The sequence below is a fragment of the Diadema setosum genome, chromosome 2 (assembly GCF_964275005.1).
Source record: "Diadema setosum chromosome 2, eeDiaSeto1, whole genome shotgun sequence".
Taxonomy (NCBI): domain Eukaryota; kingdom Metazoa; phylum Echinodermata; class Echinoidea; order Diadematoida; family Diadematidae; genus Diadema; species Diadema setosum.
This window is the reverse complement of record NC_092686.1, coordinates 48,731,428-48,743,954: the sequence shown is the minus strand read 5'-3', so window position 1 is coordinate 48,743,954 and position 12,527 is coordinate 48,731,428. Positions and strand designations below refer to the sequence as shown.

Sequence of the window (12,527 nt, the reverse complement as noted above, 5' to 3'; positions counted from 1 at the left end):
AATAAGTGCCTATGGCACAAAAACAGAATTCAAATCAAGTATGTGTCTTAAATACACAAATTATCAGTCAGCAAATTGATGGCAATGTATAATAAATGTCACTCCTATTTACAGTGACAAGTTCGTCATCTATCAACCTGACTCTGACGGTCATGTTAGAAGGAGATCGAACCATAGTCAGTGACGGGTCACAACATTCCATCCGTGTTTCTGTTAGCTCTGGACCCTACACCGATCTAGCGGTCGCTGAAACCAGCATTACAGCAGATTACAATTCTGCCATTCCGATAGTGGTAAGTGCTTGTTGTTGTTTTTTTTAAGCCACAAATTCAACATTGATAATTCAAAATTATCTACATTTTCCAGGTATGTTGTTCCAGTGGCAGATCCAGGCGGAGGCGCACCGGGCGCCCCCCCCCCCCTTTATCTTTTATCAAAACAAAAAGAAAAAGAAAAATGGGGGGGGGCGTGCGTCCTCTTTAATTTTGTAAAGGCGCCCCTCTTTACGGAATTCCTGGATCCCCCTTTGTTGTTCATTTCACGTGAAGCAAATTGATGTTTTTAAATAAAGCACTGCGATGTTTTTGGGGGGGTTTTTTGATAAAGCACTGTTCCTTTTAACTATATCCACACACTGTGTGCACTATTTTCAATAGGCTACCTTACCCAACCATGAAGTTGACTTCGTGTCAGTGCTCGCCCAGGACGTCGAGATCGGTAAAACATCGTCGTTCATCCACTCAATCACGCTCTCAGCAGACACGTCGCTGGGTTATCGTCTTGAGTATGAAACAAACATGGCGTGGCTGGAGATCACTGACCTCACACTCACTGCCACCGGAAGCAGCATAGGGGGTCTGACGTCAGCAGACTTAGTGACAACATACGGGCAAGTTTGCTGACGTAGGAGTATCTTGTCATCAGAATCATTCCTCTTTGTCCTTTTGTCGTATTTGCATATACCGCGGAGATCAAACGTTTTTCAATCCAGTCCACCTTATGTTATATACCCCAGTACGTGAAAGTCTGAAAGAGTTTTCTTTAAATCACCTGGTTTGTCTACATGATCTAGGCGGTTGAAGTTCTAGTTTTTTGTGTTTGTGTGTGTGTGTGTGTGTTTAGTTGCTGTTGTTGTTCTCTGCAATCAAAGTTCTCATTGGAGGTATCTTTACACATGTAGATCGCCTGCAGATAAAACGACTGGACGATAGCCCTGTCGAAATAATTTAAAAAACTACTTGTAGAGGATTTAACAACGTAATGTGCTCACTCACACACACACACACACACACACACACGGACAAGTGGATTCGATTTGTTTTATCACAATATTTAGTATATCCTGTGTTTTTTTTTTCTAGCTCGACAGCTGTCTCAAACATAGGATTTGTGGCGTGTTTGGACGATGACTCGACAAACTGCAAGGTATAGGATGGAAGCTCTGTTCTCTACTTACAAGGCTTGCCTTTCACGTGATTATAATTACTCAAATGACATCAGGCCTGTTTAGAGCGGTCAAGAATGCTTTAGTGCCTCGGTTTGAAGGGAACAAAACGGGTGGAAAATCTGAATATAAAAAAGTCATAAACAAGTCAAAGTAATTAATCATTTCCTATTGCAAAAAGTAGTTGAGTTCACAAAATGAAACTATGAAAAACACTAGTGCAACTTGCGACGAGTTATGTTAGTGTTATCAATGATAACTAAAACGAAAGCAGTACAGATCCATGATAGCATCTAGCGAAATCCAATACTAGTACCAGTAAGTTATATGCCCTAACAAACAAATTTGAAAGTCATGGGACATGACATCCCATTGGTCACCTCCGTCATAGCCTTTTGTCAAGGCCCTCTCGCTGTAATGGGCGAGCGAAGCGACCCCAGCCGAGCGCGCCAGGGCGAGGGCCTTTTGAGATCTGCTTCACACATTATTATTCATGACACGTGAACCCTTCTGAATACTCATTTTAAAGGTAGGGGATACCTTTTACTGACCTCCCAAAATGCGGCAAAACATTAAATATGAACCTCAGGGGACTTGTTTAGGCCACTGCTGAGAAATTTGGAAGTCAACAGTTATCTACAATTTGAATAATGCACAACACTCAACTACTCAGTAGTTCTGTGTGTCAGCCACACTTAGGCCTTTTTGTTGCAGTCTTCTGTATTTTTTTATCTATAAACACAAATCTAAAAGGATAAGAGCTAATGTAATAACATATAGAGTGTGTGGCAAGAATGTATATAGAAATTTTGTAAGTTTTGATGAACTTTCTTCACAAAATATACATGATGGACAAAAAAAATTCAATTCAAAATCTAACCGTCAAAAAAATGTACTAAATGTTACCTTCCACTTTCAATACTTTGTGGGAATTTCTAAAATGATACTCTCTTCAACATACCACTGTATTTATACAACTCTTCATTTAAGGCATGCAAATGGGATTCCCTACCTTTAATGGTTCCGGTCAACCAATGGAATGGCGCGCTCCCCGCATCCTCATCCTTGGTGTTGTCATGCCTGTTCGCATGCATCGCTGACCACCCGAGGAAGTCTGCCACGGAACTCTACACACTCTGTGTGTTGAGTTCTGTTAGGTCTGCGGCAGCGGCGTGCATTCGCTCTATTCAAATCGGGTTCGAGCAGACAGACACGCTGATTGGTCGACTTTTGCTCCCGAAATCGGGGAGCAAAAGTCGGTAATTCAAAAGGCTAACAAAAGGATGCGAAGCAGATCTCAAAAGGCCCTCGCGCAACCCCACTCAGCTGGGCTCTCTTCACCATACAGCGAGAAGGCCTTGACAAATAAAGGCTACCTCCGACAAAGCAGCCGTCTCCAATAATACCAACGGGACTGTCTTGCCGTTTACTAAAAATCATCATCTTAGTGTATAGAGAATTCTACGATTTTCATTGAATTGAATGTCAAAATACACCTTTTTTCTTCAACGATGTGTGGTAGTTTTCATGGTTTTCTTTTAATCAAATGTCATAACGGAAACTTTCTTGGTAAAAAAAAGTAGTAGCATTTTAGGATAAAGTATACAGGAGTAGAATAGAAGTGATATCACTGTCACTTGATTAAGCAATTCTTTTAAGATTATAATTATAATAAAAACGGCTTATCAATATCCGCGCGTATCATTACGTTTCATTAAAGGTACTAGCCCACATTTGCAAACCCACGAAAATCAAAACTGCATAAAACAGGTCCAATATGACTTCAAGTACAAGTTATAACAGTAACATAACTCACCTGTTGCTCTTTGTCTATACCATTCGATAAAAGAGAGGTAATCATCGTTTTAAAATCAATTTTCAAACCGGGTCAACCCGACCCAAAATCAAATTACGAGCGCAGGCTAGCTACGTACATTAACTTACACATGTATCGCATGCATGTAGTACGTGCGTGGACCGGAGCTAGCGAGCGTTTTGCATTTTCATTTATTTTTATGAAAGTAATGGACTAATTGCAACGAATTTTTGCACAGGTGTTACTGCAATCATACCCAAACTCCATGCTAACTATGAGACCAATTGCTGCAGGTTTACAAATGTGGGCTAATACCTTTAAGACCCCGTTTACAGTGCGGGGCTGGGCCGAGCCGCGGCCGAGCCCAGCCTCAACTGCGAGGCCGATCCCCGCAATTTTGTCCGTTTACATTGCCGGGCTCGGCCGCGCTTTTGATTCAAACCTTTCAATATATTGTCGTAGTGGCGCTCGCTGCTTGTAAACAAACGCAATTTCGTATTGCCTGGTTTTCAGACCCTTTGCCAACTGAATTCTGTGGCGACGAAGTCGCCGTTCGGGCAAAGGCCTTTGCCGAAGGAAAAAAAAAAAGTCCTTTGCAGGACATAGCCACCATAAACTATACTAGTTTTCGACGTTGAGGGGGCTAATATCCTGAATAGCGAAATATGCAGGCAGAGGGTTTGGAAGCCAGACTAAAATTGGCCGCGCATTTGGCCCAGTTTGCGTTTACACTGAGAAAAGGCCGGGCTCGGCCGCGGCCGAGACCACCTCCAGAGCGAGGCCAAATGCGAGGCCAATTTTGGCCTCGCATTTGGCCTTTTGCGCGTTTACACTGAAATGAAGGTAGACTCGGCCGCGGCCGAGCCCGGCCTCAATTGCGCGGCCGAGCCTCGCAATTTTGTCCGTTTACACTGCTGGGCTCGGCCGCGCTTTTAATTCAAACCTTTCAATATTTTGTCGTAGTGGCGCTCTGCTTGTAAACAAACGCAATTTGGTATAGTCTGGTTTTCAGACCCTTTGCCAACTGGATTCCGTGGCGACGAAGTCGCCGTTCGGGCAAAGGCCTTTGCCGAAGGAAAAATCTTTTGCAGGACAAAACCACCTTAAACTATACTAGCTCTCGACGTTGAGGGGGTTAATATCCCCTGACTAGCGAAATAGTACGGGCAGAGGGTCTGGAAGTCAGACTAAAATTGGCCGCGCATTTGGCCTAGTTTGCGTTTACACCAAGTATTAAGAGGCCGGGCTCGGCCGCGGCTCGGCCGCGGCCGAGACCACCACCAGGGGGGTGTTTCATCAACGCTTGTCAGCGCCGACAACTGTTGGCACTGACCAATTTCAGCAAAATCCTTGGTTTTGATTGGCTGAGATGCTCTGGTCACTGACTGTTACTATGGTGATTCAAGTTGTCAGCGCCGACAAACGTTGATGAAACACCCCCCTGAGCGAGGCCAAATGCGAGGCCAATTTTGGCCCCGCATTTGGCCTTTTGCGCGTTTACACTAAAGCGGGGCTGGGCTCGGCCGCGGCCGAGCCTCGCACTGTAAACGGGGTCAAAGTTTATCAGGGTTAACATTTATCAGTCGTCTTTGTTTTAACAGTGACAGAGAAATCATTTTCGTCTGAGTTTTCTCTCCTCTAATATCTCTTCTGTTGGTTTATTTTACCACAAAGATTGATTTCACTGTGACTGTATCCGCGCGGAACGATTCTGGAGCTACTCATGGTGATGAGGCTAATGTGACGTCACGAGTGGTAGTGTACACGGGCGCAACGGAAGCTTCCGATTCTGAGTACTTGGAATTCTTTGCGATCAACGCTACCGAAATCAAGAATTATACCGTTAGTACACCCAAGTGTAACGTTATTATGTGTATTTCTCTTTGATTGATTGATTGATTGATTGATTGATTGATTGATTGATTGATTGATTGATTGTCTATAATGGGAATTTTTTGTACATTGGATATTACAACAAAATAAACATCAAATAAATCATAAGTACACCACAGACGTATCGCAAATTGCAACTGAAACTAACTTTTATTTAACATACAATGTTGCATACACCCAGTGGCGTATCTGGGGGGGGGGGGGGGGCAAGGGGGGCACGTGCCCCGGGCGCCACTCCTTGGGGGCGCAAAAAAAAAAAAACGAAAAAAAAACACCGAAGAAGACAAAAAAAAGAAGAAAAAAAAAAGAAAAGAAGAAGAAGAAGGAGAAGAAGAAAAAACTCGCCAGGAAGGGGGGAGGGAGAATGGTGGGGGAGGGGGGTGGCAGAAAACCAAATCAAACAAGATAAAGACAAAACATGATGATGACGCGGACAAAATGACAATTTTTATTGTGTTCACACAAGAATTCCATGTTCTGTAAGCTGAAATATAAAAATTTTCGGCTCGCTCGCTGCGCTCGCTCGCCAAAACTTTTATAAAAAAAGAAGATATAAGAACAAAACGTGATGATGACGCGGACAAAATGACAATGTCTATTGTGTTCACACATGTCATTTTATATTGAGGCAAAATATTTCACGGAGCAGCGGCTGCAATTTCTTTCGTTCTGAAGCGATCGCCAATTGGATCAAAAGAACGCGCCAACGGGGGGGGGGGGGGGGGGGGGCGCAAAAAACCCAAATCAAACAAGATAAGAACAAAACGTAATGATGACGCGGAAATAGGGCCTATACAAATTTCGGCTCACTCGCTCGTACTAATCTAGAGTATTTTTTTCAAGTCCTCAGTTTCTTGGTATAAATCGTTATCGATAAGGCCGTCACTATATCTTTATTAGAATAAATATTGTAAGATTTAATAAGCAAAAAATGACAAGAGTTCCATGTTTTGTAAACTGAAATACAAAAATTTTCGGCTCACTCGCTGCGCTCGCTCGCCAAAATTTATCTAAAAAAAGAGAAGATAACAAAACGTGACGATGACGCGGACAAAAAATGACAATGTCTATTGTGTTCACACATGTCATTTTATATTTAGCAGGAAAATGTTACATGGAGCAGCGGCTTCAATTTCATTCGATCAGAAGCGATCGCCGATTGGTTTTCGAACATAAGCTGAAATATAAAAATTTTCGGCTCGCTCGCTGCGCTCGCTCGCCAAAATTTATCAAAATTCATTACATTTAAATCACCCTCAAAAAGACCCCTTTCAAGTGCTTGAAAAAGCATATCATGTGGACTTTGTTATGTAAAGTCCCTACCGGGATGGGGTTGGGGTTGAACACTTTTTCAGAAATTAGGGGCGCAAGTTTCGCGCTTGCCCCGGGCGCAGTTTTCCCTTAGATACGCCACTGCATACACCATAACAACGTGATGCATTAACCCGCTTTCTTGGGAATTCAATCATTTGTCGTTGTTCCTTCTTTTCTCTTGTTATGTTTTTGTTTCATTATAACGAAATTTCCGAATCAAAGTATTTTGATTTCATGTGAGCTCTCATTTGTGCATATTGTGCATTTGCAGTGCATATCCATCGACAGCATACCATGTCGATTTGCCTCAGCTTTTGTCAATCTTAAAGGTGCAACTTGGATAAATCAAAACGCAAAAGTTTTTTAACCACAATGTAGTGTTCGGGGTTTTGTGTGTGTGTGTGCTTTTTGTTTTGTTTGTTTTGTTTTTTTTGTTTTGTTTTGTTGTTGTTGTTGTTGTTGTTGTTGTTGTTTTTGTTTTTGTTTTTGTTTTTGTTTTTTTTTGGGGGGGGGTGCAAATATACGAATGAGTTGCTAACTAGCAAGTGTTTTCTGCTGTTCTTTATAACTGGCACAGAGTACGTTCCAACTTGGCTGTCCCGACTCCATCGCCACCATGTCACCAGGAGAAAAAGAAACTTGTAACATCACAATCAATCTGACTGACCAGGACGTACAAACGTCGGTTGAGATCATCACTACTCTCAATATTTCCTACGTTGGTCTGGTAGTTCGAAGCGTGGTCGTCTCCCAGGTCGGTTCTAACATTGTCAGCAGCCTAGGCGACATCGTAGGACGAACAGCAACTTTTTCGAGTTACGTCAACCCAAGCAGCAGCCAGAAAGATCGGGCTAAGATGTCCCTCGGAACACTCTCTAATACCGGTCAGTTTTATTCACTACCTTAAAAAAAAAGGACCATGTCATAATACACTACTAGTTCGTTTGATTTAGTTTGCTTGTAAGGCTTTTTGAACGAATGTCTGTAAATCTCTACTTTGTGATGATTTTCAGGATTAGCAGAATTCACTGCTCTTTTTCTGAGGAAACGATTTTGGACACAGCCAGTTTGACTTTCTTTGATTGTTTGTGTATGTCTGAATTTCAGAAACTTCGCTTGATGCGGAGGCTAACGATATCGTGATTGAGTTGACAGTACAGCTCACGGACTCGCAAGAAGTATTTGAAGCCTCTCAGCACGTCCTGGCTTCCGGTGTGAGTTTAGACTCGGCGTATGTGTGGGTTTCGAATCTCTACATTGAAGCATCGCGAAATGGTGATGAGCAGCCAGACCTCAATGTCTCATACGCCATAGACAGTAATGATGACAATCTCCTTGTCGGGTACGGATGTCACACAGAATCCATTTATTTCATATTCATTTAGTTTAACTTGATTAGATTTAACTGGATTTCCAGACATCAAAATGTATTGCTAGATAACACACGATATGCAGTTCTGATTGACATATTGAACAATGACGTACTGATGATCGACTGCCCTGATGGTGCTGGCAGTGATGGCATTGGTATCTACCATTGTTAGTCTGATTCCATCAAAAGATCCTGCAAAAGGGCTCATAGCTTTGATATAGGGTAGAGCAGCATGTGAGATAATTCTTACATGGTAATGTGTGCAGAAAGTCAATGTGGAAGACGGGAAAGTTTAAACGAAGGCGTGCACTAACTTTTTTTTGGTTTTTTTTTGGTTTTTTGTTTGTTTGTTTTGTTTTGTTTTGTTTTGTTTTGAGAACCACACGACTCACGTTGGCTTTTGAGTGATGGGTAATGACAAAGCTATGATAGTTCACTTTTGCTTTGCTATGTAAGGGCATGTTTATTATATATATATATATATATATATATATATATATATACATATAATTTAATATACTTAAACTGTTTGATGAATGGACTGGATTCAGGGTCTGGTGTACACAGGACGTGTACATTTAAACCAATTATCTATTCAATCGAAGTGCGTCTATTAACCCTATAAAGCCCAAGCTATTTTGATCCCTTCCAGGCCCAAGGGGGGGGGGGGGCACATTGTGCCCCCCCCCCCTATATAACTTCTTTATTATATGATGTATGACTGTCATATTTGGCACGTGGGTAGAACAACTCATACTCTACATGACACAACATTCGAAATTTTCCAAGGTCATCCACTGAGGGCGCTATTTACCAAAATATAAAGAGATACATAGGAAATAAGCTAAAATCATGTTTTTTCTTTGTATTTCTTTATCCCCAGTATATATGTTTTTATTTTATATCAATCATTTTCATATTTACCACAAAGGAAAAGCAAGCCTACTTTCACTATTTGTTATGGTTGAAATTTCTCAAGGTCAACATGTGGGGGCGCTATTTATTACAATATGAAAAAATATATGAAACCTATCATGTATTGCTTGGAATGGGTACATAATATTGGCATCACATTTCATATTTCCAAAATATTGAAATTTTGAGTTTGAAGATTGATAATATGATATACAAATGATATTACCGGCAAAGCTTGTGTGAAAATAACACAAAATAAAAGGGTAGTCTTTCGAAAATGCTGTATTTTCGATTATTTCTATTATATCTATTGTTTGATGCCTATGTCATATAAAGAATAAAGGAAATAATAAGAAGACCATTTCGGGGTAATGCACAACCATAATTACTTCACAATTTGGTCCTTCAGCAAATTACAGCCAAGAAAACCACCATTTCATCCATTATTATATTGTTAACTGAACTTGGAATGGAAAATCATGCAAAATCTGATGAACATGGTTGTCAGTTTATGGTTGCCATGGCAACCAACAATATTGGAGATAGCTAAATTATACATCAAAATGTTTGCAATAAGATTTTAGGAAAAGTCACCAAATTTGGTTGAAATCGGGTGAAGGGTGTAGGAGTGGCAAACGAAAATATGGTAGGGGGGGCACAATGTGCCCCCCCCCCCCCTTGGGCTTTATAGGGTTAGGTTGTCTACGTGTGAAGTTTACTGACGCTACATCCAACGTGTCCATGACAATCATTAATATCTTATGAATTCATAATTTATCTTCTATATTGTTCTCTTCTTTGGCCTTCACGTAAAGTGACATCGTGCGGTACAGAGTAGTTGTTCAACACAAGGATAGCTCATCGGCCGAAGCACTCAACGCAAGGCTTCGCGTTTTTCTTCCACCTTACATGAACTTCGAGTCGGTGGAGGAGGACGAATCAACAAATGATGCTAGCTACCCTGTGACGGCCAATGACACGAATGGACTCCAATTTCAGGCAGGCCGATCATTATTAACAGCTTGTCCCTCTCTTCCTCTAGGCCTCTCTTCCACGGACAAAGAGAAAAACACATTAACCAACGTTATCTCACTCATTCCATCCTGCTGCCAGAAATGTTTATACACTTATTCAAAAAAGCACAAACATAAAGATGGAGCTCGTATATAACAAAGGTTCAAAGGATCATGTTAATAACAAGTGATAAAATATGATTTTACTTAAAACATTTGATGCTATGAATGTGACGGGATTAAGGCGACCATCCATAAACTTCGGTTCTGATCCAAAGAGTACTGTTGACATATATTGCATATATATATATATATATATATATATATATATATATATATATATAATACGTTTAGTGCTAAAGATTTGATGAGAAATATTGATGAAAAGAACAAAGCAAAACACCAAATATAACCAGGGTATGATAAGTAGCACCAGGTCAGAAATGTCGATTTTGTTTGTGATTAAAAAAAAAAAAAAGAATTTGTATTTAAAGTACACATGTATGATGAGAAATTACACATAATTTTATTGGAGAAGTAATGTGTTGTAAAGGAAAATAGTTCGACAGAAAACAATCAAGCCTATCTATTATGCCAAACATTCCTGAAAGAGTATAATAGACATGGTTGACATAACTTTTCCATATTTCATGTCAATTTAAACTGTTAAAAACATACATATGTTTTGTTTTTCATAAATCCCCTGTTGAAAGGAAGCATATTCAATGAGATCGGATTAAATTCTTCGATAGCAAGAATAATAAAAAAAAAACCAACAACAACAACCGATAATCAGGTATCAGCAAATACTATCAGCAAATCCTATACCAGCAAATACTATACTATGACTGGAAACCATGCATTCTGAGCAAATAAGGGTGACTGATTCCCTAAAGGTCACAAAATATTCTGTGTGATTTACTTTGGACAGTTCCCAAATGTGTACTTCACCGATGTGATCGCATTCCTGATAAACTGCTCCATTAGTACAAGCTACTCGTTCAAAGGCAAATCAACATGGCGTTCTGTCACACCAATGCAAACATCGTACAATATGCTCCACCGTGCTGGCAACAGTGTGCCGGACGGAGAAACGCTCTTCGCACCCATGGCAGAAGTTTCATACTCGTTCACCACGTCGTCAGCAACATCAAATAGTTAGTTCTCATTTGAATTGACCTAAGCAGAAATCGGAGACTGTAAAGGAACGTCATGTCTAATGTAGATTTATACCATATATTATTCGCATAAGATTACCACGTTCATAGCACGACTACTAATAGGCTCTTGAGTCTTGTTGGTTTCCTCATTTTCTCCCTATTAATTGTTTGATCAGTGTATGGTGATATTGAAAATTGATATAATCTGACCGTCATTCTATAACATGTGAGATAACTTTGTCATTCTTGAGTGGGCCCTTTTGCTAATAAAGGTGTAATTGGCAGTGCACTTGATACTAAACCTGACATATTCGCATTGGTTTTCTGAACAGAATTGAAAATACAAGGATTCTTGTTCAGTTCCTTAACAACTGCTAGATTCCGCAATGTTACTTTGGAAGTAAAAATAATCGTCTCCACTTTACATGAGGTGAAAATTCATCTACCTTTTTAATTTTGGTCATTCTCCTTGAGGTTACATTCCCCAAACGACATGCGAATCCCCGTCCTCTCTGGGTATGGAAGATGGATCGATTGCAGACTGTCAGATATCGGCATCGTCTGAACCAGACACAACGGCCGCTGCTCACAATGCTAGACTCAACACAGATACAGGTGAGTACTCAAAACTTCAACCCCTGAACTTTAACCCAACAAAGGTAAAGCAGGTGCACAAACTTTAACTTATCACGGGTGTTAGGGAGTGGCCGGGCGGGGCGAACTTTGCCTTAATACTAATTTATGTATTGAATTTTGATTGTATAGGCCCTATTATAGCAAAGGTGACGAGCACTAGATTGAATAGTGAAGCATTTGCTTATACTGCAAAATATGTACCATGCCATAGTACACGCTAGAATGTGTTAGCTGGATATGTTTAAGCTAGAGTTCGAAAATATTTCGCAAGTATCCAAAAATAAAACATTTTACATTTCACTTGCACTTCAGTTCATAACATCTACAAATAAATAAGACCTAATCGACATCTTCATGTCCCGTGCAGACAAACAGAAAGACAGAAAACTGGTCTAATTAAATGGCAGCACAGAAGACCTCAGTGGGGGGGGGGGGGGGGGGGTGGAGGTAGGGGATTCTCACATGTTACCTCGATACTCTGAATAATCTTCCACAAACCAACGATTATATTAGGACAGTTCTTGGCTCTGGAATCAAACAGAAATGATTACAAAAAAAAGTAAATAATGCATTGAACAAGTTGAAGCAGCACACCCTCATGCACCACAATATCGGGTTCACAGTTCGTTATTCCGAAGGTTTGTTAACCCAAAATGGAAAAAAAAAGTTCGTTATTTCGAAGGTTTGTTAACCCAAAATGGAAAAAAAAAAAGTTCGTTATTACGAACATGAAATGAGGTTCGCAATTCCGAAGGTTTGTTTGTACGCACTATCATTGAATTTTCAGATCAACGAACGTTATTTCATTTTTTTTTTTTTTTTATCATGGAACTTTTTTCATTTTCGGATTAATGGACCTTTCAAATAACGAACATTCCCCGAATATCGGCAGATGATAGTCTTATCTTTTACCAAGACAGGGTCAACTCCGCTCTGCAATGCTCTGCCTTGGCTTTCTGCCAAG

At 40.4% G+C, this 12,527-nt stretch overlaps 1 protein-coding gene across 1 annotated transcript in view; it reads left to right on the top strand.

The window, feature by feature from the left end:
* Nucleotides 1–12,527, top strand: part of LOC140245950 (uncharacterized) — a 31,366-nt gene that overhangs the window by 15,277 nt on the left and 3,562 nt on the right. The window contains exons 13-21 of the mRNA XM_072325413.1: nucleotides 115–293; nucleotides 657–889; nucleotides 1,362–1,425; nucleotides 4,935–5,102; nucleotides 7,045–7,351; nucleotides 7,575–7,809; nucleotides 9,570–9,753; nucleotides 10,699–10,924; nucleotides 11,402–11,542. Of these exons, the coding sequence (XP_072181514.1) occupies nucleotides 115–293; nucleotides 657–889; nucleotides 1,362–1,425; nucleotides 4,935–5,102; nucleotides 7,045–7,351; nucleotides 7,575–7,809; nucleotides 9,570–9,753; nucleotides 10,699–10,924; nucleotides 11,402–11,542 (1,737 nt within the window). The remainder of the gene's footprint in view (nucleotides 1–114; nucleotides 294–656; nucleotides 890–1,361; nucleotides 1,426–4,934; nucleotides 5,103–7,044; nucleotides 7,352–7,574; nucleotides 7,810–9,569; nucleotides 9,754–10,698; nucleotides 10,925–11,401; nucleotides 11,543–12,527) is intronic.